This window comes from Phycodurus eques, chromosome 9 (assembly GCF_024500275.1).
Source record: "Phycodurus eques isolate BA_2022a chromosome 9, UOR_Pequ_1.1, whole genome shotgun sequence".
Taxonomy (NCBI): Eukaryota; Metazoa; Chordata; class Actinopteri; order Syngnathiformes; family Syngnathidae; genus Phycodurus; species Phycodurus eques.
In genome coordinates this window covers 28,383,957-28,411,705 of record NC_084533.1, presented here as the reverse complement: position 1 = coordinate 28,411,705, position 27,749 = coordinate 28,383,957, and the positions used below count along the sequence as shown (strand labels likewise).

Here is a 27,749-nt window from a genome sequence, read left to right as displayed (position 1 = left end):
ATGCAATTTGTTTCTTCAAGTTTATTTTTCATCAGCAAGTAGTGTTGACGTCATTTGTTAGGCCCTCAGCAAACTTACCGCATCATCAAATCCTTTGTTTTTCATGCTTCAATATTTTAATGCAAGAACCAGCAACAAATAGCATTTTTAATGAGTAACTCATGCTGCCGAATCACAAGTGTTACCAAGGTTACGTTCAAGTTCCTAAATGACAATGGGCATTCTCTACTGCTGCTCTCCAAGGTAGACAAGATATTTAATGTTTAAACTGATAAACTTGATTGTTTTAGCTAATAATCATTAACTTAGCATATTATGGCTGCAACATGTTCCAAAAAAGCTGGGACAGGGTCATGTTTACCGCTGTGTTGCATCACCTTTGCTTTTAACAACATTCAATAAACGTTTGGGAACGGAGCGGAGGACGCTAATTGTTGAAGCTTTGTCGGTGGAATTCTTGCTCGATGTACAGCTTCAGCCGTTCAACAGTCCGGGGTCTCCGTTGTCGTATTTGACGCTTCGTAATGCGCCACACATTTTCAATGGGAGACGGGTCCGGACTGCAGGCAAGGCCAGTCTAGTACCCGCACTCTTTTACGACGAAGCCACGCTGTTGTAACACGTGCAGAATGTGGTTTGGCATTGTTTTGCTGAAATAAGCAGGGGCGTCCGTGAAAAAGCCGTCGCTTGGATGGCAGCGTATGTTTCTCCAAAACCTGTTTGTACCTTTCAGCATTAATGGTGCCGTCACAGATGTGTAAGTTACCCGTGCCATTGGCACTAACACAGCCCCATACCGTCACAGATGCCGGCTTTTGAAATTTGCGTCCATAACAGTCCGGATTGTCTTTTTCCTCTTTGGCCCGGAGGACACGACGTCCACAATTTCCAAAAACAATTTGAAATGTGGATTCGTCGAACCACAGAACACTTTTCCACTTTGCGTCGGTCCATCTTAGATGAGCTCGGGCCCAAGAGACGTCGGCGGCGTTTCTGGGTGTTGTTCATAAATGGCTTTTGCTTTGCATGGTAGAGTTTCAAGTTGCACTTACGGATGTAGCGCCGAACCGTATTTACTGACATTGGTTTCCTGAAGTGTTCCTGAGCCCGTGCGGTGATATCCTTTACACATTGATGTCGGTTTTTGATGCAGTGCCGCCTGAGGGATCGAAGGTCACGGGCATTCAATGTCGGTTTTGGGCCTCGCCGCTGACATGCGGTGATTTGTCCAGATTCTCTGAACCTTTTGATGATATTATGGACCGTAGATGATGAAATCCTGAGCAAAATTGAGCAATTGAGGGAAGCTCCTTTTCTCCCCAATCATGGCACCCACCTGTTCCCAATGAGCCTGTTCACCTGCGGGATGTTCCCAACAGGTGTTTGATGAGCATTCCTCAACTTTCTCCGTCTTTTTCGCCACCTGTCGCAGCTTTCTGGGAACGTGTTGCAGCCAACAAAGTCTAAGTTCATGATTATTTGCTCAAAACAATCAAGTTGATCAGTTTGAACATGAAATATCTTGTCTTTGTAGTGTATTTATTTAAATATAGGTCGAACATGATTTACAAATCTTTGTATTCTGTTTTTTTTTTTTTTAACACAACATCGCGACTTCATTGGAATTGGGGTTGTAAATTAAAAAAAAATCACAAGCTCAAGAACGGAGACAACAATTTTTCCCCTCAACGATGTCTTCATACTACAAATTGTATTGCACGCCTGAGTACAATTTATTAGCGCAGTACAATTGGGTCTTGTTATATTCCAGTCAGGACAAGTTGAGTATAGTTTTTCTTGCAGTTTCATACACGTGTCCCTTCCACAAGTTTGATTCCCTGGCGTCGCAATCCTATTTAAACTGTTAATCTGCGTGTGTGAGTCGTTATGAAATTGACGTTCACTGTTATCATTTTAAAGCGGATGTTTGATGTGTTCACTTCTGTCGCAAAGAACGCATTTGATTCAGTCCCAAATGCTTGCTGAAGTTGTTGAATATCTTTCTTGTGGTGCTGAAACATACGAAATACAGGCCTTCCTTTCCTCGCATGTTTTTGCTCTTCTCGGAAACATCGCAGGAAGAGGATTGAAATAAAACGCAGTTAAGGATCAGTAGTTAATAGCCTACTGAATGACGACGCTGTGACGTAGCGGCCTCAGATTTCATTCAGTTGTGAGTGAGAATGAGGCGGGCACTTTTCCTCATTGCGGATCTCGGACAAGGAATGTCGGCGGTCTGCCAGCATCATCTTTTCTGGATCCCTGAGGGAGCGAGGAAAGAGCTCAAACTTAAACTTATCAACAAGTGTCGTGTGAGACGGATTGATGTTTTGTCTGCTCCTAAAACGAGGGACGTTGGGTGGGTGGTGACGTATTCACAGTGGGAAATCAAGCTGGTATTTGCACAGACTTTCTGCAACTCGGAACGTTTTCGCCATCCTCTCCTGTTCTGCAATATGCATTTGGGTCGCTAGGTGTCAGTGTCAGGACGTGCGCGCATCGGTGTTCACGTGACCTCATGTTCTGCCCGGCGCCACTTGCCAACAGTCGCGCAGGCGTGATCTCCGTGTCTGCGTCTTCCCTGTCGGTTGTGTCTTCGTCGTCATTTGTCACGCAGATGGCTTAGCGGAGGAACATTTTCTGCACACTCCACATTTGTATTTTGTTTGGACCAACCAGCGCGGCTGCTTTCCTCCGAATGGACGAGTGCCGTTTTTTGCTTGTCACCATGGAACAAAGAGGCGCGCGTGGAAGGGCGAGACGCTGTTCGCTGGGATTTGCGGCCGCGCTGCTTTTGTGCAGCGTGACTTCGGCGCAATTAAGATACTCCATCTCCGAGGAAGTCGACGAAGGAACTGTGGTCGGAAATGCTGCCAAAGACCTCGGATTGGATAGAAACACGCTGAAGGAGCGCAGGTATCGGATTGTGTCGAGTCGCGCGGAGCCTCTTTTCCATGTGCGTCAGGCCGACGGCGTCCTCTACGTCAGCAGGAAGATCGACAGGGAAAAGGAGTGTCCGCAAAGCACGACGTGTCTGATCAACCTCAAAACGGTGCTGGAAAACCCACTGGAGGTCCACTATGTCGGCGTGGAAATATTGGACGTGAACGATCATTCCCCCAGATTTCCAGACGAAGAAACAAAGTTAGATATTCCAGAGTCGGCGGTGCCCGGGGCAAGATTTCAGCTTCAGGCTTCTCATGACGGCGACAGCGGTCACTTTTCTGTTCAGCAATATAAACTCAGTGACAATAATTATTTCCGCTTGGAAGTGAAAGATAAAGGAAAAGATGGCAAAATCCCCATAGTGGTTGTCAAAAAATCGTTAGACAGGGAAACAGCGGGACATATTTCACTCGTGTTAACCGCACTGGATGGAGGAAAGCCTCCGAAGAGGGGCGAAATGAATATTTCAATAAATGTGCTCGACATTAATGATAATGCACCTATTTTCTCTGAAGACATTTATTCTGCGATGCTCAATGAAAATGCGGCAATAGGGACGACTGTCATTCAAGTGAGTGCAACTGATTTAGATGAAGGCCTGAATGGAGAAGTAGTTTATTCCTTCAGCAAGAACAGTCCAAATATAATGCAGTTATTTGACATGCTTGAGAATACAGGTGAGATTGTTGTGAAAGGCCCGATAGACTATGAGGAGAATGACATGTTTGAAATTGAAATCCAAGCGTCAGATAAAGGTTCTGTGCCTCTCACAACGGAAAAAAGCGTCCTCATCAAGATCGTCGATGTGAATGACAACGCACCGGAGATGGAAGTGACGTCATTTTCCAGCTCCATTCCGGAAGATTCCAGACTAGGAACCACAGTTGCTCTCGTCAGTGTGAATGACTTGGATTCCGGCCTCAACGGGAAAGCGATTTGCTCCATAAGCGAGGATGTTCCTTTTGCCTTGTCGCCGTCATTACAAGACAAAATGTATTCTTTGGTGACCAAATCCCCTCTGGACCGCGAGAAAAGCTCCACATACGATATATCGGTCGTTGCAAGAGACGCCGGTCAACCCGCACGCTCGTCTGAGAAGACGATAAGCGTTTGCATTTCAGACGTCAACGATAACAGTCCCGAGTTTTCCGTCGGTCCTTATACTTTCTACGTTGCCGAGGGCAACGACGCAGGGGCCCCCGTCTTCTCCGTCCGAGCCTTCGATCGCGACGACGACGAGAACGCCGCCGTGACGTATCGAATTCTTCGAGAGGAGGGGAGAGGAGAAAATAAACCCTCTTCATTTCTAAGTATAAATAGCGAGACTGGAGAAGTGACGGCGCTGAAGAGTTTTGACTTTGAGACGCTGAAAAGCTTCCAGTTCCAGGTGTCGGCCACCGACGGCGGAAGTCCTCCGCTGAGCGGCAACGTGACGGTGAAGGTGTTCATTCTGGATCGGAACGACAACGCTCCGGTCATCCTGTATCCGCTCGGCTCCAACGGTTCCGCCCGAGGCGCGGCGGAGATTCCCCGCGACGCCAAAGCGGGAGACTCGGTGACGAAAGTCCGAGCCTACGACGCCGATACGGGATATAACGGCTGGTTACTGTTTTCGCTGCGGCCGCTCGGCGAGCGCGCTCTCTTTTCTCTGGACCGCTATACGGGCCAGATCAGAACACTTCGCCCGTTCACGGAGACGGACGAGGCCGAGCATCGACTGCTCGTACTGGTCAAAGACAACGGCGACGTTTCGCTCTCGGCGACGGCGACCGTGACCGTCAAACTGGCGGAGCCCAAAGAGGCTTTCGCGGCTTCCGACCACGCGGGAAGCGCGGCCGAAGAGGACGAGCGCGAGGACCGGGTGACTTTTTATCTGGCGCTGACTTTGGGCTCGGTCTCGCTGCTTTTGGTCATCAGCGTGGTGGTGCTGATCGCCATGCGCTGCTCCAAATCCGCAGAGTCCACTTCCAAATATCTACGAGACGCTCATTACGACGGCACGCTGTGTCACAGCATCCAGTACAGATCGGGAGACAAACGCTACATGTTAGTCGGACCCAGAATGAGTATTGCTTCCGCCGGCGCCCCGGGCAGCCACGCCGGCACGCTGGTGCTGCCCGACGCCAGACGCTGCGGCCGCAGGGGAGGTAAGACAGAAAAATGCAGTTGTTTTGTGTGAGTGGGTGTTTGCATTATACTTTACATCATATCTCGGAGGCAAGGATTCTAAATTGAAAACAGTTCTTTGATCAATACTACATTATTTCCATTTTTTGTTGTATTAGTGTGGGGGAAAGCTGCAAATACTATCGCAATGCTTTAAAAACTCTTTACTTTTAGACAATCACAGACTACAATCGCAGTTTATTGTGCTTGATCTTGTACGTGCTTGACTTTCAAGTGATGAAGTCGAGGACAGTAAGTTCCCCCCCAAAAAAATCAATCAATCCTCTTCCGCTGTTGGATCGGTAGTTTGAAAACAATTGATTTTGAAAGGCAAGTACCGGAAACGTCGCGCAGTCTCGCGTCTTCAAATTTGTGCTGCTGTTCCGAGGCCTCAAAATAGCGCTGTGGTTTGAAAATGTGGAGTATTGCACATTGAGGACATTGCCGTTTGTTCTATCGTGTTGTGTTGTTGCCTCCGTTTATCCCGTGAGTGTACACTTCGAGGTGAGGCGACATCTAACGTGTCAGCGTTTTCATCCGTCCATCTTCTGAGCCGCTTATCCTCACAAGGCTCGCGGGAACGTGTCACCGTTTTATTGGCTGCAATTCTGATAGTTAGCCCGCATTAATTTTTATTCCCCGCTTTCTTTGTGGCGAATGCTGAAATGCAACTTTCGGAAGTGTTACATTTGTTTTGAAATCACTGACATAAAACGTGTTTTTAAAGGAGCTAGTTTTGATGGGAAATAAGAATTTTTTTAAGTGTACCAAAAAATAATGGCCATCAGAGGCAGTTGAGAAGTCCTGTTTGTGATGCACCTGTGTCTCATCAACACGCATGAAATCTCCCACTTTCTTACGCAATGAAGAGAACTTGAGGGGAACTGGAGTGGAAAGTTGATGAAGTCACTTTATTTTAAAGGCTGATTAAATGTGGCATCCGGTTAACGTCAGGCGGTGGAACATATTTCATGGAAGTTATTTTCGTTTATGGTTGTAAAAGGCTGAATATGTTTGGGCTGATCTCCCTGGATCGTGTTGCTGTTTATTTCCAATGTCAGTCCAGTTTTATGTTGATGTTAAAGCTGTGAGCACTTTTGTTTTTTCGACTCCTCGTCTGGTCAACTGTTTTTGACTATTTTCAAATACACGGGCGCAAAAACCAAACAAAACAACAATCAGGGAAAGGATGCAGGGAGAGTTGACGTCGCACGGTGTCAGTGTAAGAGTGCAATCCGGCGCGCACGAGCTTGTCGTCCCGACATTTGCGTCGACCTCGCGTTGTCTCGCTCAGTCGGGCGCGAGCACACCTCCCTGCAGCGCACGGCCCATTGTGGAAATCTTCCGCTTGCATAGGCGTCCGCACTTGCGGGAGGACGATGAACATCGGCGTACATCGACGCTGTGACTTCTCCAGCCGCTTTGCTGTGTTTTTCTCGTGAGCACTTTTCCGAGGCTAGCCATGGGACAAAGAGGATCCGCGTCGCGTTTGGGCCGCTTTGTGGCCGCTGCGATTTTGTGCAGCGTGGCCTCGGCGAATTTGAGATATTCCATTTCCGAGGGGGTCAACGAAGGAACCGCGGTGGCAAATATAGCCAAGGATCTTGGCCTGGATAAAGGCGCACTGAAAGAAAGGAGGTTTCGCGTGGTTTCCGGTGGCGCTGAGCCTCTTTTCCACGTGAATCCAAACGACGGCATCCTCTATGTGAGCCGCCGAATTGACAGAGAGGAGGTGTGCGCACAGAGCACGGCGTGTTTGATTGATTTAAAAACCGTGCTGGAAAACCCACTCGAGGTCCACTACGCGCGAGTGGACGTGCTGGACGTAAATGACCACGCCCCGAGTTTCCAGGAGAAGGAGAAAAAAATGGACATTTTTGAGTCAGTTTTGCCCGGAGCTCGCTTTCAGCTCAAAGCGTCACGTGATCTTGATAGCGGCCCGTTTTCCGTGCAAAATTATAGACTCAGTCAAAACGATCATTTTCGTTTGGAGGTCAAAGACAAAGGACAAGATGGAAAAATACCAGTCTTAGTTCTGCAGAAATCTTTGGACAGAGAGGCAGCGAGACGCCACTCCTTAGTGCTGACGGCGGTGGATGGAGGGAAACCGCCCAAATCCGGAGACATGAATATATTAATAACCGTTTTAGATGTCAACGATAACGCTCCTGTGTTTTCTCAAGACGCATATTCTGTGATGCTCCAAGAAAATGCTCCCGTGGGCACAACAGTTGTGCAAGTAAATGCAACCGATTTGGATGACGCTCAAAACGGAGATGTAATTTACTCATTTGGCGACAGTGTGAGTAATGTTTTATTTCAACTTTTTGACATTAACCGCGTGACAGGAGAGATAATTGTCACTGGTGTCATCGACTATGAGGAGAGGGAGACATATGAAATTGAAATTCAAGCGTCAGATAAAGGGTTTGCCCCACTAACAGCGGAAAAAAGCGTCCTCATCAAGATCGTCGATGTGAATGACAACGCACCGGAGATGGAAGTGACGTCATTTTCCAGCTCCATTCCGGAAGATTCCAGACTAGGAACCACAGTTGCTCTCATCAGTGTGAATGACTTGGATTCCGGCCTCAACGGGAAAGCGATTTGCTCCATAAGCGAGGATGTTCCTTTTGCCTTGTCGCCGTCATTACAAGACAAAATGTATTCTTTGGTGACCAAATCCCCTCTGGACCGCGAGAAAAGCTCCACATACGATATATCGGTCGTTGCAAGAGACGCCGGTCAACCCGCACGCTCGTCTGAGAAGACGATAAGCGTTTGCATTTCAGACGTCAACGATAACAGTCCCGAGTTTTCCGTCGGTCCTTATACTTTCTATGTTGCCGAGGGCAACGACGCAGGGGCCCCCGTCTTCTCCGTCCGAGCCTTCGATCGCGACGACGACGAGAACGCCGCCGTGACGTATCGAATTCTTCGAGAGGAGGGGAGAGGAGAAAATAAACCCTCTTCATTTCTAAGTATAAATAGCGAGACTGGAGAAGTGACGGCGCTGAAGAGTTTTGACTTTGAGACGCTGAAAAGCTTCCAGTTCCAGGTGTCGGCCACCGACGGCGGAAGTCCTCCGCTGAGCGGCAACGTGACGGTGAAGGTGTTCATTCTGGATCGGAACGACAACGCTCCGGTCATCCTGTATCCGCTCGGCTCCAACGGTTCCGCCCGAGGCGCGGCGGAGATTCCCCGCGACGCCAAAGCGGGAGACTCGGTGACGAAGGTCCGAGCCTACGACGCCGATACGGGATATAACGGCTGGTTACTGTTTTCGCTGCGGCCGCTCGGCGAGCGCGCTCTCTTTTCTCTGGACCGCTATACGGGCCAGATCAGAACACTTCGCCCGTTCACGGAGACGGACGAGGCCGAGCATCGACTGCTCGTACTGGTCAAAGACAACGGCGACGTTTCGCTCTCGGCCACGGCGACCGTGACCGTCAAACTGGCGGAGCCCAAAGAGGCTTTCGCGGCTTCCGACCACGCGGGAAGCGCGGCCGAAGAGGACGAGCGCGAGGACCGGGTGACTTTTTATCTGGCGCTGACTTTGGGCTCGGTCTCGCTGCTTTTGGTCATCAGCGTGGTGGTGCTGATCGCCATGCGCTGCTCCAAATCCGCAGAGTCCACTTCCAAATATCTACGAGACGCTCGTTACGACGGCACGCTGTGTCACAGCATCCAGTACAGATCGGGAGACAAACGCTACATGTTGGTCGGACCCAGAATGAGTGTTGCTTCCGCCGGCGCCCCGGGCAGCCACGCCGGCACGCTGGTGCTGCCCGACGCCAGACGCGCGGCCGCAGGGGAGGTAAGACAATACGACAGTTCTTTGTGTTACTATTGGTTATATGCGTGTGTGCTTCGGATATTCTGCTTTCACCGGTGTGACAGATGTTTGTAAATCAGGAAACATTTGTAAGTCGTACAATCGTAAAAGAACAAGAAGAGGGTGCAGTGTTTGACCACATCGTTGCGATTGTCGCTGTCTGTGGTGCTGAAACCTTCTCACGTCGGATTTTCCACGTGCGAAATTTGGCTCGTGTCAGAAATTGAGCCTGATCAGTCATAGAAGAAAAATGAGAACATTGTTGACGACTATGTTTACAGCGTATTGGCCTCATGTCCCTTGTGAGTGCAAATCTGGCTGAGCTTTTTTTCACTCATGATGGATCTGGAGGACATTACATTGTTAGACTGGCCTGACATTTTGTTTCCCCTATGATGGAACTTGTGGAGCCTAACCAGGCTTTTTGTTGCTCCTCAAGTCAAAAGTGCAGTCAAAGTGGACAATGAGGACAGTGTGACTTTTGATATCATGGTCACTTTGGGCTCGGTCTCGCTCCTTTTTGTCATCAGCGTCATGGCGCTGATCGCCATATGCGCTGCTCTAAATCCACTTCCCGATATCTGCAAGACACGACTGGAACTATGATTGCACACCGTGTCGCGGCGTCCAGTAAAGATGGAGACAAAATGCTTCGAGTGACACCCGGAATGAGTTTAGAGGTTCGACTCCAGTGATTCGCAAAGGTGTGGTACAGGTGGCAGCAGGTTGAAGCAGGTTCTCATTAGCGGTATGCGAAACAATCACGGAATGAAATAGAAATCAAATTTACAACATTGATTACATGCGATACAATCAAACATATTAGAATGAGGCTTGTAGCTTTTTTTTTTTCGTGTACGGTACCTTTGAATTTTCACACACAGTGCATCTTTTAAGTGCAGTTCAGTTGTATTTAACTTAAGTGCAGTACAATACATTTGGATTTACTGTCGAAGAATTCTCTTTTGAAACAAAGTGTTTTTTTTCTTTTTTCACTTTTTCCACGCATTTGTAATTGAATCATTATTGAAGGACCGTTTTTGTTTTCTTGCAGTTGAGCGCAAGCGTTCGGCGAAAGGTCTTTGCGACAAAAGCCCTCGCTTATTTTTGCGGAACACGCCGGCCTATGACTGTTTTTTAATGTGAGTCATAACGGATGAAATACATTTTTCGAGGTGCTACTTTGTGTGAAAATTCTGAGAAGCAAAGCTGTCCACACATGTATCGTCACGGTTTTCGGGAAGTCCCCACTTTAGAAATTCAAGAGCTCAAACAATTTTTGAAGTGAAATTCTTTTTTTTTTTTAATTATTATTAGGAAAAGCCTGAATGGAGGACAAATAGTGGCTATTGCGGCAAATCCTCCAGTTCTGTTTTGTCCGTCTATATCGACTGATATATTTTTCAAATGAGAACTGCTTGTGCTGTTGGTTTTGGAATAACGATGCCGCGGGGGAAGTTTCACCTTCATTCTCATGTTTCAGGTCAGGTTGTGTGTGCTGTTAACCCACGTGTGTGCGTCTTCTCGTGCCGGAATGTCTTCCATGGGGTGTGAACGTCTTCAATACAGTTCGTTCCCGACGGCTACCTTCACGCGTCTGAAATAGTCATACGGACGTCGATGCGAGTGTTTGTTTGGGCCGGCGTGCTCGCAACCGACTCCGACCTGACTCTTCAACATCAGCTCGGCTGTTCCGTCGTGACCGTTTGTATTTCTTTGTGTACAATATCATTGCAACGTTTCCCCTTTTCTCACCAGTTAAATGTAGGTCATGTTTTATCACGCGTGTGCAATCCGCACGCTCTGCTTCTGGACTCATTCTGTGCGGAATATTGTGTGTTGCCCATAGCAACGCACAAGGAGATCCGCCTATTGGCGCCGACGAGCGAACGCTCAACAGTCGTAGCGACAGCAGAGGAATACGGCGAGGGAGGGGGGGAGCAGCAGCAGCAGCAGCAGCAGCAGCAGGAGGAAGAGGAAGAGGAAGAGGAGAAGGAGGGGGTTGGGTGGTGCTTGCCTCCATAGGCGACTCACAATCTTTCAGGGAAATGGCTTCAATTGCAAAGAACGTGATTTCGTCAGTAAAATCCCCACCTTCGCTTCGGCGACAGACGGCGCAGATAAATCAACAATAGCAAAGGCGGGCATGCTGGAGCTCCTAATGAGCTCTTTCACGGTATCGGGATCATCGTTTCAAGCGAAGGAGTGGGTCAGCCTTAAAATTCCTACATGCCAGGAACAACAGGCCTTCAATATTCTCCTACGTCCACGTGTGGAAGTTGTTCCGATTTGGAGGCGCGAGCAGCAGAAGCACAACGAGCGCGTTTGCATCGGAAGGAGGGGGGGGGGGGGGGGGGGAGAAAAATCACTTGGGTGTTCTGATCTTATTAGAGGCAGTCGCCGGTTTGCTGCAGTCCTTTGGACCAATTTGTCCTTACGCGGTGTGATGCGGCCGCATAATTTAAGGCAGCGCAGCCGTCGTGCTCAGCTGTGCCCGGACAGCAAATACCCCGATGAGAAGCATCCGTGTGATTCGGAATGAGCTGCATGGGGCACGTGCACGATGACGTCAGCGGATCACATCGGTCTTCGCACTTATTGGCGGGAGATACAAGTATTGCATCTCACGCCAATCGGTCACAACTGCACGTTCAGTTCCGCAGCCACGCCCGCCAAATACAAGAGCTACATCGAAGATGCTCAGAATTCTCTCGTTTTCGTTGACACTACACGGAGAGATAGGACTTTTACAATAGGCTCGTGATTGTGGCTGAAAGTTGCATTTTTAGATTTTGGGTCACAACAGACAAAAGGACTTTTGATTTGATATGATCTCATTTTAGGTGGACTATCGTTATGAATTCTGTTTATTCAGTGTTTCACTGACACAACAATGTGCTTGATTCCTCTGATTTGTGGACCGCGTGGCTGACTTGGCGCGGCCCGCCGCCCAGTTTGCAGGTGTGCATGCAATGCGAAGGCCCCCTCGCGTACTCACGGGGGTCGGCGACCTTTTTGAAAGTGAGGGGCAGGGCCGAGTCTCGCGTCGGAGGTTTAGGGGTGCCGGGATTCATTTCAGGAGCGCTTCAGCGCCCCGAAAAATGGGCATAACGCCACGCACTGAAAGTTGGCTACGCACTTCTGCAATAAATCTGATCATATCACCATTAAGAATTGAAAATGTTCATTTTTGTGAAGACAATAATCATGTTAAGGAGTCCTCGGAATAATTATCAACAAGGATTTATCGAGTTAGGAAACGGATGAATATCGATACACAACCCGATTTCTCGAAACCACCACTTCCCCAACATCCCTCGGAAATGACAATGTCCCGTCACTGGGAAGCTATTTTTAGAGCAAGCCCACAGGCTATCTCTCTCTCTCTCTCTCTCTCTCTCTATATATATATATATATATATATATATATATATATAGAGAGAGAGAGAGAGAGAGAGAGATATATATCTCATGTGATACCCGGGCCACAAGTGGTTTGACGAGGTCTCCCTCTTTGAATCCGCCTCAGGTGGCATCAGGAGAGCGGCAGAGAGAGAGAGAAATGGAGACACGCTGTCCGAGCAAGTTGATGAAATGCAGACAGTGAAAAGTGTGTCCTCCAATTCCTTCTAGAAGTTGCTTTATTTGCCACCTTTTGCTGCTCTGCCGCCGCCCTCTTTGCTGCTTCCTCGTCCTCCATGTTGGTCACACACACCTTATTGAAAATCATTTGACAGATAGGAACAAATGTGCCACCTCTGTTTTGCTGCTGCGTAAATAAAATCCACTTAACTCAGCGGTTGACAATCGGATCGCGCACCGATCTGATCGAGCGTGATGGACGCAGTGCATTAATAAACATATCAGAAATGAATAGCTCCGTGACAGTGTCAAGCGAAAGCGAGCAATATTACCTTGATGTTTCATTTGAGAGTGTTTATTCCTTTCTTGCCTCTCCTTGTAAAGGTGCATCGCAATGAATTGGAATATTGTGGAAAGGTTGAATGATTTCAGTGGTTTGACATTTGAGTTTCTTTACACACGTGAACATACTTCTCTTACGTTTTCGATGTCATATGGTCTTTTGATTTTAATTTCTGAACGTTGGTAACGCATTCCTCCTAAAGAGCCCTTGCTTATACGTCGGTTATGGATGAGTTCAAGAATACACGTTCGGTTTATAAGTCATGAAACAAAAACAGGGAGAGTGACATTCATCCCCCTTGCGAAACAACGAGGTGTATTTTCCTGTTTTGTTTCTTTGGAAATGGCGGTACTGCTTCAGGGTTCTTTGTTTTGCTGGTCGTGAAAGATGGACGCGTTTGGTGACTGCAGAATGAAAGAAAATACTGCGTAGCCGGTGGATAACAACAAGGTGCTGCTGTCCACTTGAATAGTTGCTTCAGATAGATAGATCGCTTATTTTTTTCCCTCCCCCTGTGTTCGTCTGAGTGTGTTTCCAAGGCAAAGCGAGCGTCAGCGTGCCCGAAGCGAGTACGCGTAGGCCGCACTGGCAGCTCTGGGCCGAGGCTCCCTGGCTCGTCTCCCTTTTTTTTTTTGCTCATGCGTCATTCGTCCCAGAACGCGACGATGCCGTGCAAATTGGCCCCGCGCTGGTCGCTAATCTGGGTCAAAGCCAATTCCTCCGCATTGATGCAATTGAAGCCAACTGTTTTGTTTTCTTTTTCTGCATCCGAATGTCATGCGGAATGTTGCATGAGCGCGCCCGAGCCTTGCATTGTGTCTGTGGACGAGTGCCAAAATGTCGACCTTGCCACTCGCGTTGCGCACATACGCACATCGACGACATTTTCTGCCCGCTTCATTTCTCGGGCACCATACTGTATACACACATGAACCTATTTTTGTATTACTACTATGAGTCGAAGTAATCCTCATGTAAAATATTACTAGCTTAGCTAGCAGAGTTCTTCTTCTGTGTTCTCTTTTTTTTTTTTTTTTTTTTTTTTTTTTAATTACCAGACCAGAACAGATGGTGTGCACTGCTGCTCTTGTTTGGCATCGGCGTTCGCGCAGCCACAACATCTGGTCGCCGCTGCACGCCCGCAGCATTGAGCTGAGCCGCGGGTCGGCGTAAGGCTTTCTGCGCGTCGGCCGTCAAGTGGTTGAAAGAAAGCGCAACTGGTTTTTACCGTCTTACAATCCGGATCGGAATCGCGTCCGATTTAGTCAGCGGATACGCAAAGTGAGGGAAATCTGCGGTGAGCGGTTGGGGCGGAGGACGCCGCCTCGGTAAGAGAGAGGATTGCCTTCTTAGCGCGGTATCCTCGCACTGCTCACTGCGGGCGCGCGGGCGCGCGGGCGCGGGGTCCTCACACTCTCGCGATGACGAGCGCGCGCTGCATTTATTTGTGAATGAGCACCGGCGGGATCAGAAGGATTCCGACCGTATGACTAAAACAAGAAGAAATGGCGAATGTTAATGCCTGAATCCCCCTCCCACTCTGTCCGCCCACGTCTCCCTTCCGGTGGCTTTTGTTCTTGAGCCCACTCTCTTCCAGCCTGGGAAGACGTCCACCTTAGCGTCACCGCAAACTGGATTGCTTTCCTCACACCAAAACTCTCCATCCATTGATTCACTCCCAAGAAATTCTTGCAGTTCTTTCTGACTCTTGCCTGTCGTCTTGTCATCAGGCCCCCTTCGCTCACGTGTGCCCCCTGCTGGCTGACTGTACGAATGCAAGCAGATGCAGAAGATTGCTTGACGCTGACTCGAATTGATTTTGTTGTAAGCTGTCCTTCATTTTCGGGTCTTGCCGAGCCCAGTTGTTAAGGGGACGAGGGGGGGGGTGGCGGGGGGGGGAAAGAAAAAAGGAGGAAAAAAAAGATAAGAATTGTCCACTGAAGCGAGCAGCCGCAAATGTGGTCTCTTAATCCATCATGCCCCCTGATGCTATTTCTGGTCTTGTCTGTACAGCGTGTCCTCGTTTTGGAGGACGTGAACTCGGAAATGTTGCTTAATAAGGACTCGGAGTGTTTTCTCTCTTTCTCAGACTTAGTGGCAGGTATAGGAATAAGGAATAATATACAACTCGTATTCTATATATATATATATATATATATATATATATATAAACATACATCATTGAAATATTCAATTCGAATACATTTGTTTTTCTTCATTAGCTTGTTTCAAACATTCAGCCTTCACAACAACATTCATACATTCAACAATTATCAAGATGTTTCTGACTGTGTTTGTAGTTTGCACGAGTACGTTTGCACTGCATGCACATCGCCGGATGCTTCTTGGCAGGAGACGCTTGCGAAGCCCGATTTGCACGATGAGCAAATACTTTGGATGTTGCACGTGCACACTGGAATCATTCGTTTCCTCACACTTCGAGTTTGATTGGCATGCGATGGGTCTCTTTGGAACTTCCATGTGAGCATTGTAGGAAATTACATTTCCTGTCATCAATAAATTAGGTTTTATAGGTAAGTTATACACGGAATGCACCAACGGTAGCGACATTATCCTTGCCTCACGTGGCCATATGAACACGTTACATATGAATGAAGTGTGTGTGTGTGTCTGTGTTGGCTCCCTCGGCCCTTTTGTTTTACGTCGAACTCATTTTGCGTTGCGCTCTAACAATCGGTGGAGAACATCGCCCTTAATTTAACAAATATACTGGAGACTGGGCTTTCAAATACATCTGTGGAATGCGATATAGGCATGAGGTCAATGTCAATATCGCATTACCGGGCAGTCCAGAAATAGTGGTGGTCGTGGTGGTAGTATTTATTAGTAGTGGAGCTCCAGGACTCATCACACAGTGGAGAAAAACAAACAAACAACTAAACTCCACATATTACCTCACGTTGAGTAGCTAACTTGAATAGTTTCAAGTTCAAGCGTGTGTTTTCTGCCACAAACGTCAATATCCCCGTCGGCCCTGCATGGATTGAGGCCTCTGCAAAGCGTGTCGAGTGATGATTTGCGAGAAGAAGTTACTGCTCGAATGCGATTCGGTCGAATCATCTTGGCGATGCCGCGAAAAGTAGCTTCAAGGAGGCAGCAGAAAGTCCAGACTAAACACGCCGTTCACTCTCATCCTGTGTCGTGTCGTTGTCTTGTTTGCTTTAGCCTCTGAATTCATATCGTCTGTTGCATGGGTTCCGATCGCTGACTGCATTCATTTCAAATGCGTGCATCACAAGTGCTCCCTCGTTACACGGACTGCAAATACTGCGATTCATAAAGTTCACGCGCGCGTGGGAACCTTTTCATTGGTTGAGGTTTGAATGCTATCGAAAGAGGAAGCCGGTGCCGGCTGATCCGCGAGCTGCTGAAAAGACTGAAAGGCTCATCGCAAAAGTCACATGACACCACTGTGTGGTCATCTTCTGCTGGAAAGTGGAGCAAAGCTCACAAAACCATTCCAGCCTCGTGCACTTCCAACATCACGCTCGTCTATTATTCAGACGCACTCCCGCCCGCTGTGCTTTTTTTTTTTTTTTTTATAAAGGAAGTGGGCCAAGCCTGAGCGCATGCAGCAGGTCTGCTCCTCCATTGCTCTTCCCATGCAAGCAGCACTGGTGGGCGCAACAATCCGTTCGGCGTGACTAATAAGCAAGTAAAAATAGCCCTTGCACAACGCTTCTACAGGTCACTCGGGTCATCACGGAGAATCATCAGTGTGAACAAATATGTCACATCGATATGTTTGTCCGCCTGCATGCTGCGGTACATCGCTCCCTCTTTCGATCGCAAGCGTTGTTTCATGCAACTTCGCACCTTGCCAGCGTTTTCATTTCCCGCAGACAGGCGACGTCAACTCGAGCGATGGGATATCTGAGCCACGTGATACGCTCTCTCTTCTCCAGCGTGAGGGAGGCTTTCAAACGGCGGCCCAGGCTGAGCATGCGAAAAGGAGGCACGCGCCCCCTTGTGGCGGAAAATCAGAACGCAATGTCCTCCGTGTGTCGATGGTCAATTATTTAGCTGGTCACTGCACCCGTATGCGGTGGTGTATTCACTGGTTTCTCTATTGAGTTCATGCGGCAGTATTGATCCACGGGTAGCCGTCCCATTTTTTTTTTTTTTTTTCCCATATCTGCCTGGTCCACGCCCTCTCCCTCCTATCAAGCATTTTGATCGACAAATCTAGGTTATCCGTGATTGACTATGGAGCCAGATGTACTCCTAATCCCACAAACATGGTTTCGGTCTGGCTGCGTTTCTCTGTGTGGGTGTGCTGAGCGTATCAAAGATGGAGAACATCTCGAAAATATGTGTGTATGTGTGTATGTGTGCGTGTGGAAAAGAGAAAATCTACGAATAAGATGCCAGGAAGATGATGCAACATGATATGCGGTTGACATCGTTGCCTGTTTCCTCACAAAGAAAGGTCCAGAGGAGGGGCAGGAAGTAGGGAGCGGCACCGAGGGGCTTGCATCTGCGTTGCCATGGTGACAAGAGAGGAGCTCGCGAATCAATTTTGGCTGCTCCCCGTGGAAACACATCAACTGGTGGACCAATCAGGAGAGCCCAGGGCGGCCGCATCGCTCCGACCATCTGATTATCATTATGATGATCATTATTATTATTTCTGTACTGCTGTTATATCGCGTGTCTGGTTTTCTGGACAGATCCGATGATTGCGTCTGTTTTTAAGAAGCAAATCAATTGTTTTGCTGACATGCGACTTGGAAGAAAGGCCCCAAATCGAAACATGCTTATATGACATTTATCTTGCGATATGTACAGTATCTCTCGCGTAATCAATCACATATTTGGATGTTTGTCAGCGCTTACGTGGTGCGACAGCATCGCGTCAAACGCACACTCGTCTTTGACGCTAAACGGAGACAACACGTTTCCAAAGTGTCCTTTCCTGACACGCTGTCAACGACATGCCACCGTCAACAGACAGCCTGCCTGCCGCTTTGCCCGCCTGTCGTCTGACAGTCGAGTAACTCAGGACGCGATTCGGGGGCATTGTGCTTTGCGAACGAGTGAACAATGTGTTTGTGTGTGTGTGTGTTTCAGTGGCGCGCGTGTGCCACGCTCCATATTGCAAAGCCCCGGCTCTTGTTTTGGTCGGACGCCCCCCTGTCCCACTTTCCCAACCAACCAGTGGAAGAAGCGCCGATTTGTTTGCACTTCTTCGTGGGGTTTTATGACATTCTTCATTTTAGCACGCGCATCGCTTTTAGATGTGAGGGATCGGGTCTGTGCTGCTGTACGTCTGCCTCTAAATATAATGTGAAATATTGTATCATTTCCTCCCACTCACGCAAACCCAAACACGCATTGATTGTCCATGCAAATCTTTTCCTCTCTCAATTCATGTTCGTACTTATCTTTCCGCAAGTGTGTCACTCCGATGGTTCAGAGTGAACATATTTGACTTCCCTTTTTCATCCTTTGTTCGCATTTCTTGCCTCATTAATACGCTTGTGGGTTTGGGGCGCGGTCCTAGCAGACAACGCTCAAGGCCGCACCGCAGCTACTCTTAAGTTTGCATGAACAACAGGGAGAAAGGCATCGGCACGTGATATACGTCGTCAAATGAGGCGAGTGTGCGGCTTGCGGGGTGGAAGTGGTGGGGGGGGGGGGTCTCCGGAGAGGGCACTGTTGGCTGATTGAAAAGGTCACGCGGGCCCTCTTCAGCGTGGAGGCGCAAAGTCAACGCGGCCGCCGCGGCGTGAATATGCAGTAGCAGTGCGGCGAGAGCGACCCAGACGCAACTGTTGCCAGGCCAGTTCACACCCGGGTGGGCTTTGTTTGCTTTATTTCGGGTGCACGCTTTGAGCCTGATGTGGTCGGATTCATTCAGTGAGAGTGGACTCCATCAATGGCGATTGATGAAGATTTACAAGTGGCTCAAAACCTCCAGTCTATTTACTATTATTTATTTCTACTGGCGTCGTGTCCCCGTCGGGGGATGGCGTTACTATGGAGACAGGAAGGCGAGAGAAAAGAGGGATGGGGGTGCACGCTCGTCTTGGAGCCTGTTCAGCTGGAACCCCCGACCCCCTCTCGCGCAGCTGGAACACACACACGCACGACGGGCCCTCCACGCCAAGATGATGCGATCAGATGTGGCGCACCTCTTAAATAATAAAACAAGCACGCCAAAAATACAACCCACTCCCCGCTGCCCTCGTCCTCTCACCTTTGCTCCCGCGCCAAGATACGCATGTTCGCCTTCATCTAAATACAAATAAATCACAAACAAGGATGCAGATGGTTAATCTATCTGCGTGAGAGCCGTTACATTTTAGAGGACAAAGAGTGCCGAATATATTTAATGAGACATGTTTGAAGTGTTTCTTTGGAAATGTTGAGTCGGAAGTCCCAACTTTGCCGTCTTGCGGGATTCATGATCGCAACCGCCGACGTCGTCCCGTTTATGGTTTCTTGGAAAGCGGCAGAGATTTGTGCTCAAATCGCCAGCAAATAAGGTCGCGAGGTCAGCGGGCCGCAGGGCAGAAGCGTGATGAGCCCGATGCTTTTAACAGATAAATTCGGGTTTGACTTTGCTGAGTAACACTTGTGTGCGGGCTGTAGATTATCCAGGATTCCGGACTGGTTTTGATAATCCCGACTGTAATTATCCAACGATATGAATCATCATCACGTGATGGTAAAGGTGACTTTTTCTGAGTATAAATACACAAAACGGTGCTTTTAATCATGCTCACGCTCTCGGCATTTGGCAAATCTGCGTCATTGTGAGGTACGATTAATACAGTAATGCATATTATTGCTGGGGTGTGGAGGGGGGGGGGGGTGATTGTGGATCAGTGTGTGATGATTTATTAATATTTTCTCCAAATAAAATCATGTTTTTGACCAGGGGGAAATAGGGCGGGAGTTTATGCCGCAGAGGATTAATCCTGGGATTAGCGCGCAAATGGCCGTTCATACAAATGGATGATAAATTGTGAAGGAATGCAAAAACATGGGAAGGCATCCTCTCATCTCATGTGTTCGTACAGTTCAAATTATTCCTTGTCCTCGAGGTTAAGAGAGAAAATCAGAGAGCAGAAGATTAAGGAGGGCACAGAACATATTTCCATACTGTGATATTTGAGATGACGTTGAATGCAGTACTTTCCGTTTTTGGGGTAAAAAAAAAAAAAACAGAAAAGAAAAGAAAAAAGCAACCCTAAAATCCCTCAAGGTTTCTCATTCGCAATAAAACTGCTTCATTCCTTTTCCTCGGTGTTTTTATGGCTCGTTGAGAGCATGATGAAAAATGCAGTCGCCGCTGCACATACCCACTTTGACCACCAAGCGTCGCTCTTTCTCCATCAGAGGAGGACGAGCCGCTCTTCTCTTCATGCATTGAGGCCCCTCCCGGTTTCAGATGCTGGAAGAGAGAGATCCTTTCAGTCTTTGTTATAAAGAGACGGACGACGGAGGAACAAACGCGGTGCACGTGCCAAAATACGGAATTGTTTGGAATTCACGCTTTGCAAAGAGTGGACATAAATATGCCTTGCAGATGGAGATTTGGGGGGATTTATTTGGGGCTTCTTCTACTGGAGTGTTACTGGGAAACAGCATCTGGACAGCTCTCTTATTCCATCCCGGAGGAGTCAAACCCCGGCACCGTCGTCGGAAACATCGCCAAGGATTTCAATATCAACGTGCAGGACCTGCGCTCCCGTTTGTTTCAAATTGCTGCCGGCGCAAAGAAGAAATTCCTCGAGGTCAATCTACAGACCGGAGCGCTTTATGTAAATGAGAGAATAGACAGAGAGGAGCTCTGCACGGAGGAGGTGAAATGCTCCATCAGCGTGGAGGCGGTAATAAACAATCCGCTCAAACTCTACCGCATCGATGTCGACATTTTAGATGTCAACGACAACGCGCCTTTGTTCACCGCGAAAACGCAGCACTTATACATCGCAGAGAGCACATTGCCGGGCGTTAGATTCGCATTGTCTGAAGCCGGTGATGCGGATGTGGGTAAAAACAGCATCGGCACGTATGGATTGAGTCAAAACGAGCATTTCGCATTAGCGGTGCACAAAGCAGGCGGCGGCGGCGGCGCCGCCGGCGTCTCGGCTGAGCTGGTGCTGAAGAAAGCTTTGGATCGAGAGACGCTGCCTCGCATCGCAATGACGCTGACGGCGGTAGACGGTGGCAGCCCGCCAAAGTCTGGCACGTCGCAACTGATAGTCAACGTTTTAGACAACAACGACAACATTCCGACCTTCACCGAGTCTCTATATAAGGCGACAGTGACAGAAAATGCACCGTTTGGCACGAGAATCGTGACGGTGAACGCCACTGATGCCGACGACGGTTTAAACAGCGAGATCGCGTATTCGTTAAGAAGCAAAGATCAAGATCACGTGCTCGACGTATTTGAAATCGAGGGGGAAACGGGTGTGATTAAGGTGAAAGGTCAAATTGACTACGAGGAAAAAAGAGCCTACGAGATAAGGGTGGAGGCCAGCGATAAGGGCAACCCTCCCATGTCCGCTCACTGCAAAGTGCTGCTCGAGGTGCTGGACGTCAACGACAACGTTCCCGAGGTCACGTTGACGTCGTTGAAAAACGCCGTGCCAGAGGACGCCGGCGTGGGCACGGCAGTGGCACTGGTGTCGCTTTTTGATCAAGACGGCGGTGAGAACGGTCATGTGACTGTACAGATTCAAAACGAAGTTCCATTTAAACTGGAAGCAAATTACAAAAACTATTTTTCTCTGCTAGTTGCTGAGCCGCTAGACAGAGAAAGCGCGGCGCACTACAACATCAGCATCGTGGCCAAAGATAAGGGAAGTCCACCTCTGTCCAGCACAAGTGTATTTTATGTTCATGTTTTGGACGTGAACGACAACAAGCCTCGCTTCTCGGAGCCCCTCGTGAATGTTTACATCAAAGAAAATAGTCCACCGGGAGCGGTAATACATCAAGTGACTGCAGTCGATGACGACGTCCATCAAAACGGGCGCCTGACTTACTCGTTGCTGCAAAGCGCCACCGACTCGATTCCGATAACGACGATGATAAACATCGACTCGGAGAGCGGCGACATCGTCACTTTGCAGTCGTTCGACTACGAGGCGCTGAAGACGTTCGAGTTCAAAGTCCAGGCCGCGGACCGCGGCGTTCCTCCGCTCAGCGCCGAGGTGAGCGTCAACGTTTTTATCCTGGACGAGAACGACAACAGTCCCGGCATTCTGCCGCCCTATTCCGAGCACGGCTCGGCCAACGGCGAGAGCGTCCCCTTTTCTGCCGAAGCGGGATACTTCGTGGCGAAGATCAGGGCCGTCGACGCAGACTCGGGATACAACGCGCTGCTCTCCTATCGCCTGTCCGAGCCCAAAGGCGGCGACGACGGGCTCTTCCGGATCGGAAGCGGCACCGGGGAGATTCGGACCAAGAGGAGAATGAGTGACGATGACCTGAAAAGTCACCCCTTGGTGGTGTTGGTGTGTGATCACGGAGAAGCCTCCCTGTCAGCTACTGTGTCTATTGACGTGCTGGTGCTGGAAAGCGCAGCCGACGTCCGCGCTCCGTTCAGACACGTGCCCGGAAAGGAGGAGAGCTTCTCCCGTTTCCACTTGTATCTGCTCATCGCCATCGCGGCCGTGTCGCTCGTCTTTCTGCTCGGCCTGCTGGCTTTCGCGGCCTTCAAATGCCGCGGACGGACGGACGGCGCCCCGACGATCGGCGCCCGCCCCGACGGGAGCCGGTCTTACTCCAAAGCCACTCGGCAGTATGACGTGTGTTTGGGCTCGGACACGCTCAAAAGCGACCTGGTGCTCTTCCCCTCGCCCTTTCCGCCGGGGGAAGCGGAACTCATCAGCATTCACGGGGGGGACACCTTCGGCAGGACTCAGACTTTGCCTCATTGTGAGAAGGTAGGAAAATATAAGCACACTGTTTTAAGCCTCTGGCGGATGCATTCAGGTCAATTCATTGGTCAGAAAGTGTCTGTCCTTGGTGCTGAATCGATTGATTCTTACCTCAGTCTATTTAGTGACTGGAACAACATAAGAGTTGCAAGTGACCAAAGCCAGCGCATTAAGTGATGACACATTTCAATTGATAGAAGTTGCTGTATTTTGATATTTGCATAAGCACAATTAAAATATTGTCACATTCGTAAAATAACAGTCTAAGTCATTGTTTGACAAAAACAGGATTTCCCCCCCACGATGCCGGACACCTCTCCTAAAATCGCCAATAGTACATCCTCACTTGAACGGCCCATTCAATTTTACCCCTGAAATGAAGTTACTGACGAATAGAATATATTCAGCGTTTGGTTCAGTGTTTTGTGTTTTCTGAGAAAAAAAAGAGAAAAAACCTGAATAAATGGCGGGCCATTATTTTATGAAGGTGACAATATACTGGCATAGAGCTTTTTTCCGTGAACAAAACAAACATAATTTGACATCTTTATTCAGTCCACAGTAATATTTCTGTTTTCGTCGTGTAAATATCGCAACGTTTTAACGTGTTGCATTGAATGTCAGCTTCTCCAGCATTTGTCATCATACCGACTGCAGTTACACGACTTGGCCACGCGGAGGCCCCGTAGACCACGACATTGCGAAGTGGAGTCAGGCATTTCTGCGATGTGGGACTCCTCCCATGGAAAGAAAATCGGCAGATTATATCTCGCTTGTCTTTCAGACAAAGAGACGCGATGCGAGGACGAATGCCGCCGCACATTCAGCGACACAAGAGAGGAATATTTGGATTGTAATAGTTTGAGTCAGGCTTGAATCTTGTATTTCTTCATTGTTTGCTTTGCTTTTGGATTGGATTCGTACCCAATGTTTTTCCCAAGCAAAACGACGCGTGACTGGATCTGTTTTGTTGTCCTGCTCCTGAAATGTTCGCCTCAAGCGGCCAGCGGACAGCTCTCCTATTCCGTCTCAGAGGAGGTAAACCCAGGGACGTCTGTGGGGAATATCGCCCGGGATCTCAACCTCGACGTGAAGACTTTAGAATCTCGCTTGTTTCGGGTTGTCAGCAATTCTCAGACGAAATATTTCGACGCCAATCAAAAGACTGGTGTTCTTTTCGTCCGTGAAAGAATAGACAGGGAGGAGCTGTGCACAAAGGCTCCAAAATGTACCATAAACGTGGAGGCGGTGATCGATAACCCTTTAAATCTTTATCGCTTGGAGGTCAATATAATAGATATCAACGACAATGCGCCCGTGTTTTCTGAGGATTTGCAATCACTTGACATTGCAGAAAGCACACGACCGGGTCTTAAATTCGGATTGATCGAGGCAACGGATTCGGATGCGGGAAAGAACGGCATTCACACATACGAGCTGAGTGCGAGCGAATATTTCTCTTTAGACGTCCACAAAGGCGGCGAGAGTGTGTCTGCGGAGTTGCTGCTGCGCAAAGCGTTAGACCGCGAGCACGACTCTGTCATGCAGCTCACACTGACGGCGCTAGACGGAGGAACCCCACCCAGGTCCGGAACATCACAAATTATCATTCACGTTTTGGATAGTAACGACAATCCTCCTGTTTTTAGTAAGTCTTTATACAAGATTCAAATCCCAGAAAACGCGCCGACAGGCTCCACTCTGATCACGCTGATTGCAACAGACGCAGACGACGGCTTGAACAGTGAGATACGATACTCTCTGAGAAGAAAAGGACAGGATCGTGTTTTACATTTATTCGAAATTGATCCTGAAACAGGTGAGATTCTCGTCAAAAGTCAGATTGACTATGAAGCAAATTCTGCCTTCGAGATTCATGCGCAGGCCACAGACAAAGGCCATCCGCCAATGTCAACACATTGTAAAGTGCTGGTCGAGGTGGAGGACATCAATGACAACGCTCCCGAGATGAGTGTGACGTCACTGCTGCGCGCAGTCGAGGAGGACGCCGAGGTCGGCACTGCTGTTGCTCTCGTCTCCGTGATGGACAACGACGGAGGAAGCAACGGTGTCGTGAAAGTTGCCATCGCAAATAAGACTCCTTTTCAATTGGACACAAATTATAAAAACTATTATTCGTTAATAGTAAACGGCCCGCTGGACAGGGAGACTCAAAGCGACTATAACATCACTATTGTGGCGATTGACGAAGGCGCTCCGCCTCTGTCCAGCACAAGCGTTATTCGCGTGCACGTCTCAGACGTGAACGACAACAAGCCTCGCTTCTCGGAGCCCCTCGTGAATGTTTACATCAAAGAAAATAGTCCACCGGGAGCGGTAATACATCAAGTGACTGCAGTCGATGACGACGTCCATCAAAACGGGCGCCTGACTTACTCGTTGCTGCCAAGCGCCACCGACTCGATTCCGATAACGACGATGATAAACATCGACTCGGAGAGCGGCGAGATCGTCACTTTGCAGTCGTTCGACTACGAGGCGCTCAAGACGTTCGAGTTCAAAGTCCAGGCCGCGGACCGCGGCGTTCCTCCGCTGAGCGGCGAAGCGAGCGTCAACGTCTTCATCCTGGACGAGAACGACAACAGTCCCGGCATTCTGCCGCCCTATTCCGAGCACGGCTCGGCCAACGGCGAGAGCGTCCCCTTTTCTGCCGAAGCGGGATACTTCGTGGCGAAGATCAGGGCCGTCGACGCAGACTCGGGATACAACGCGCTGCTCTCCTATCGCCTGTCCGAGCCCAAAGGCGGCGACGACGGGCTCTTCCGGATCGGAAGCGGCACCGGGGAGATTCGGACCAAGAGGAGAATGAGTGACGATGACCTGAAAAGTCACCCCTTGGTGGTGTTGGTGTGTGATCACGGAGAAGCCTCCCTGTCAGCTACTGTGTCTATTGACGTGCTGGTGCTGGAAAGCGCAGCCGACGTCCGCGCTCCGTTCAGACACGTGCCCGGAAAGGAGGAGAGCTTCTCCCGTTTCCACTTGTATCTGCTCATCGCCATCGCGGCCGTGTCGCTCGTCTTTCTGCTCGGCCTGCTGGCTTTCGCGGCCTTCAAATGCCGCGGACGGACGGACGGCGCCCCGACGATCGGCGCCCGCCCCGACGGGAGCCGGTCTTACTCCAAAGCCACTCAGCAGTATGACGTGTGTTTGGGCTCGGACACGCTCAAGAGCGACCTGGTGCTCTTCCCCTCGGCCTTTCCGCCGGGGGAAGCGGAACTGATCAGCATTCACGGAGGGGACACCTTCGGCAGGACTCAGACTTTGCCTCATAGCGAGAAGGTAGGCTGGCAATGTTTTTGTCTTCCGAGGTTCTTTGTATTTCTCGTCCCATGATGAAGTAGTGTGCATTCACATGTAGCCAAGAGTGCAACTCATATGAAGCACGAAGTACTTGTGGTCTTTTGAAAAGTGACTTTTAAGGCGTTGACTTTACGCATTGCTTTCTGTCAAGCTGGTTGACTCCGAATCGTACCTGTGACCTCATTTATCGCGACAACAGCCCATAATCTTGACGTAACTTGTTCAGGGAAGGGAAAAGAGCGAAATGGTTCAATTATCGTGTGTTGTCAATGTATGCTGTGGAACGATGACATAAATGTGACGTTGAGTCCTTCACATTTGAATCTGTTGACATCTAGAAAGGTGATATCCTTCGATGAAAGAGTTTGTACCCGTTTCAATACATGGCAGCTTTTACGCAGCACTCAGAAAGGTTTTTACGTGAACTACTACTCGCTTGTTGTCCGTGGTCCTGAAAAGGTGCTTTCTTTCCGACGCATCATCAGGATTACGTACGTGAATGAATTTACATCTCGGGATGTACACTCCCCTCCAAAAGTATGAGAACAGCAAGGTCAATTGCTTTGTTTTGCTTGTTTACTGGGGACATTTGGTTTTCATATCAAAAAATGAATATGAGACCAAGTCTGAAGTCCAGCTTTTATTTCATGGGATGTTCATCAAGATGTGTTCACCAACTCAGGACAGAGCACCTTTTGTTCGAAGCCACCCACTTTTCGAGTGAGCAAAAGTATTGGAACAGACATGATTGAATGAACTTCAAGTGAATAACATTCACGATTTGGTGGCGTAACCCTTACTTGCAATAACTGCATCAAGCCTGCCACCCATTGACTTCACCAGACTGTCGGATTCTTCATTTGAAATGCTTTTCCAGGCCTTTACTGCAGCCTCTTGCGGTTCTTGTTTGCTTGTGCCGGTTTCTCCCTTCAGCCTCCTGGTCAGTCGGTAAAATGCATGCTCTTTTGGGTTAAAGTCTGGTGATTGACTTGGCCAGTCAAAGACCTTCCACTTTTCCCCCCTGATGAAGTCATTTGTTGTGTTGGCAGTGTGTTTTGGGTCATTGTCTTGTTGCATGATGAAGCTTCTCCCGATTAGTTTGGATGCATTTTTCTGTAAATTGCCAGACAAAATAGTTTTTTAGACTTTATAATTCATTCTGGCGCTACCATCATGAATTCTAAAGTCTACAATGTAGTTATATGTAGGGAGCCCGTTCAAGCCATGACATCACCTCCACCATGCTTCACAGATGACCTTGTGTGTTTTGAATCAGAAGCAGATCCTTTCCTTCTCCATACTTTGGCCTTTCCATAACTTTGCTCGAGGTTAATCTTGGTTTCATCAGTCCATAAAACTTTGTTCCAAAACCTTTGTGGCTCATCTCTGTACTTCTTTGCAAAATCGAATCTGGCCTTCCGATTCTTTTCGCTGATGAGTGGTTTGTATCTTGTGGTATGGCCTCGATATTTCTTCTGTAGAAGTCTTCAAACAGTGGATTGTGATACCTTCCCCTTGCCCCGTGGAAGTTGGCAAACCATTTTGTCTGACCATTTCAAGAAAAATGCATCCAAACTAATCGGGAGAAGCTTCATCATGCAACAAGACAATGACCCAAAACACACTGCCAACACAA

General features: G+C 48.7%; 4 protein-coding genes across 4 annotated transcripts; all 4 read left to right on the top strand.

The window, feature by feature from the left end:
- Window positions 1-2,578: 2,578 nt before the first annotated feature.
- Window positions 2,579-6,468, top strand: LOC133408143 (protocadherin alpha-3-like). Its single transcript, XM_061686651.1, has 2 exons — window positions 2,579-5,093; window positions 6,407-6,468. Exons 1-2 carry the CDS (start codon window positions 2,699-2,701, stop codon window positions 6,466-6,468), a joined length of 2,457 nt encoding a protein of 818 aa, XP_061542635.1. The 5' UTR covers window positions 2,579-2,698.
- On the top strand, window positions 6,437-9,553 carry LOC133408142 (protocadherin alpha-8-like). The gene is made up of 2 exons (XM_061686650.1): window positions 6,437-8,945; window positions 9,387-9,553. The coding sequence occupies exons 1-2, from the start codon at window positions 6,575-6,577 to the stop codon at window positions 9,551-9,553; spliced, it is 2,538 nt and encodes an 845-aa protein (XP_061542634.1). The 5' UTR covers window positions 6,437-6,574.
- A 10,726-nt stretch (window positions 9,554-20,279) lies between these two features.
- LOC133408141 (protocadherin alpha-3-like) lies at window positions 20,280-22,969 on the top strand. Its single transcript, XM_061686648.1, has one exon. The coding sequence runs from the start codon at window positions 20,417-20,419 to the stop codon at window positions 22,967-22,969; it is 2,553 nt and encodes an 850-aa protein (XP_061542632.1). The 5' UTR covers window positions 20,280-20,416.
- A 343-nt stretch (window positions 22,970-23,312) lies between these two features.
- On the top strand, window positions 23,313-26,556 carry LOC133407515 (protocadherin alpha-3-like). Its single transcript, XM_061685503.1, has one exon. It carries the CDS (start codon window positions 23,720-23,722, stop codon window positions 26,144-26,146), a length of 2,427 nt encoding a protein of 808 aa, XP_061541487.1. The 5' UTR covers window positions 23,313-23,719; the 3' UTR covers window positions 26,147-26,556.
- The last annotated feature ends 1,193 nt before the right edge of the window (window positions 26,557-27,749 follow it).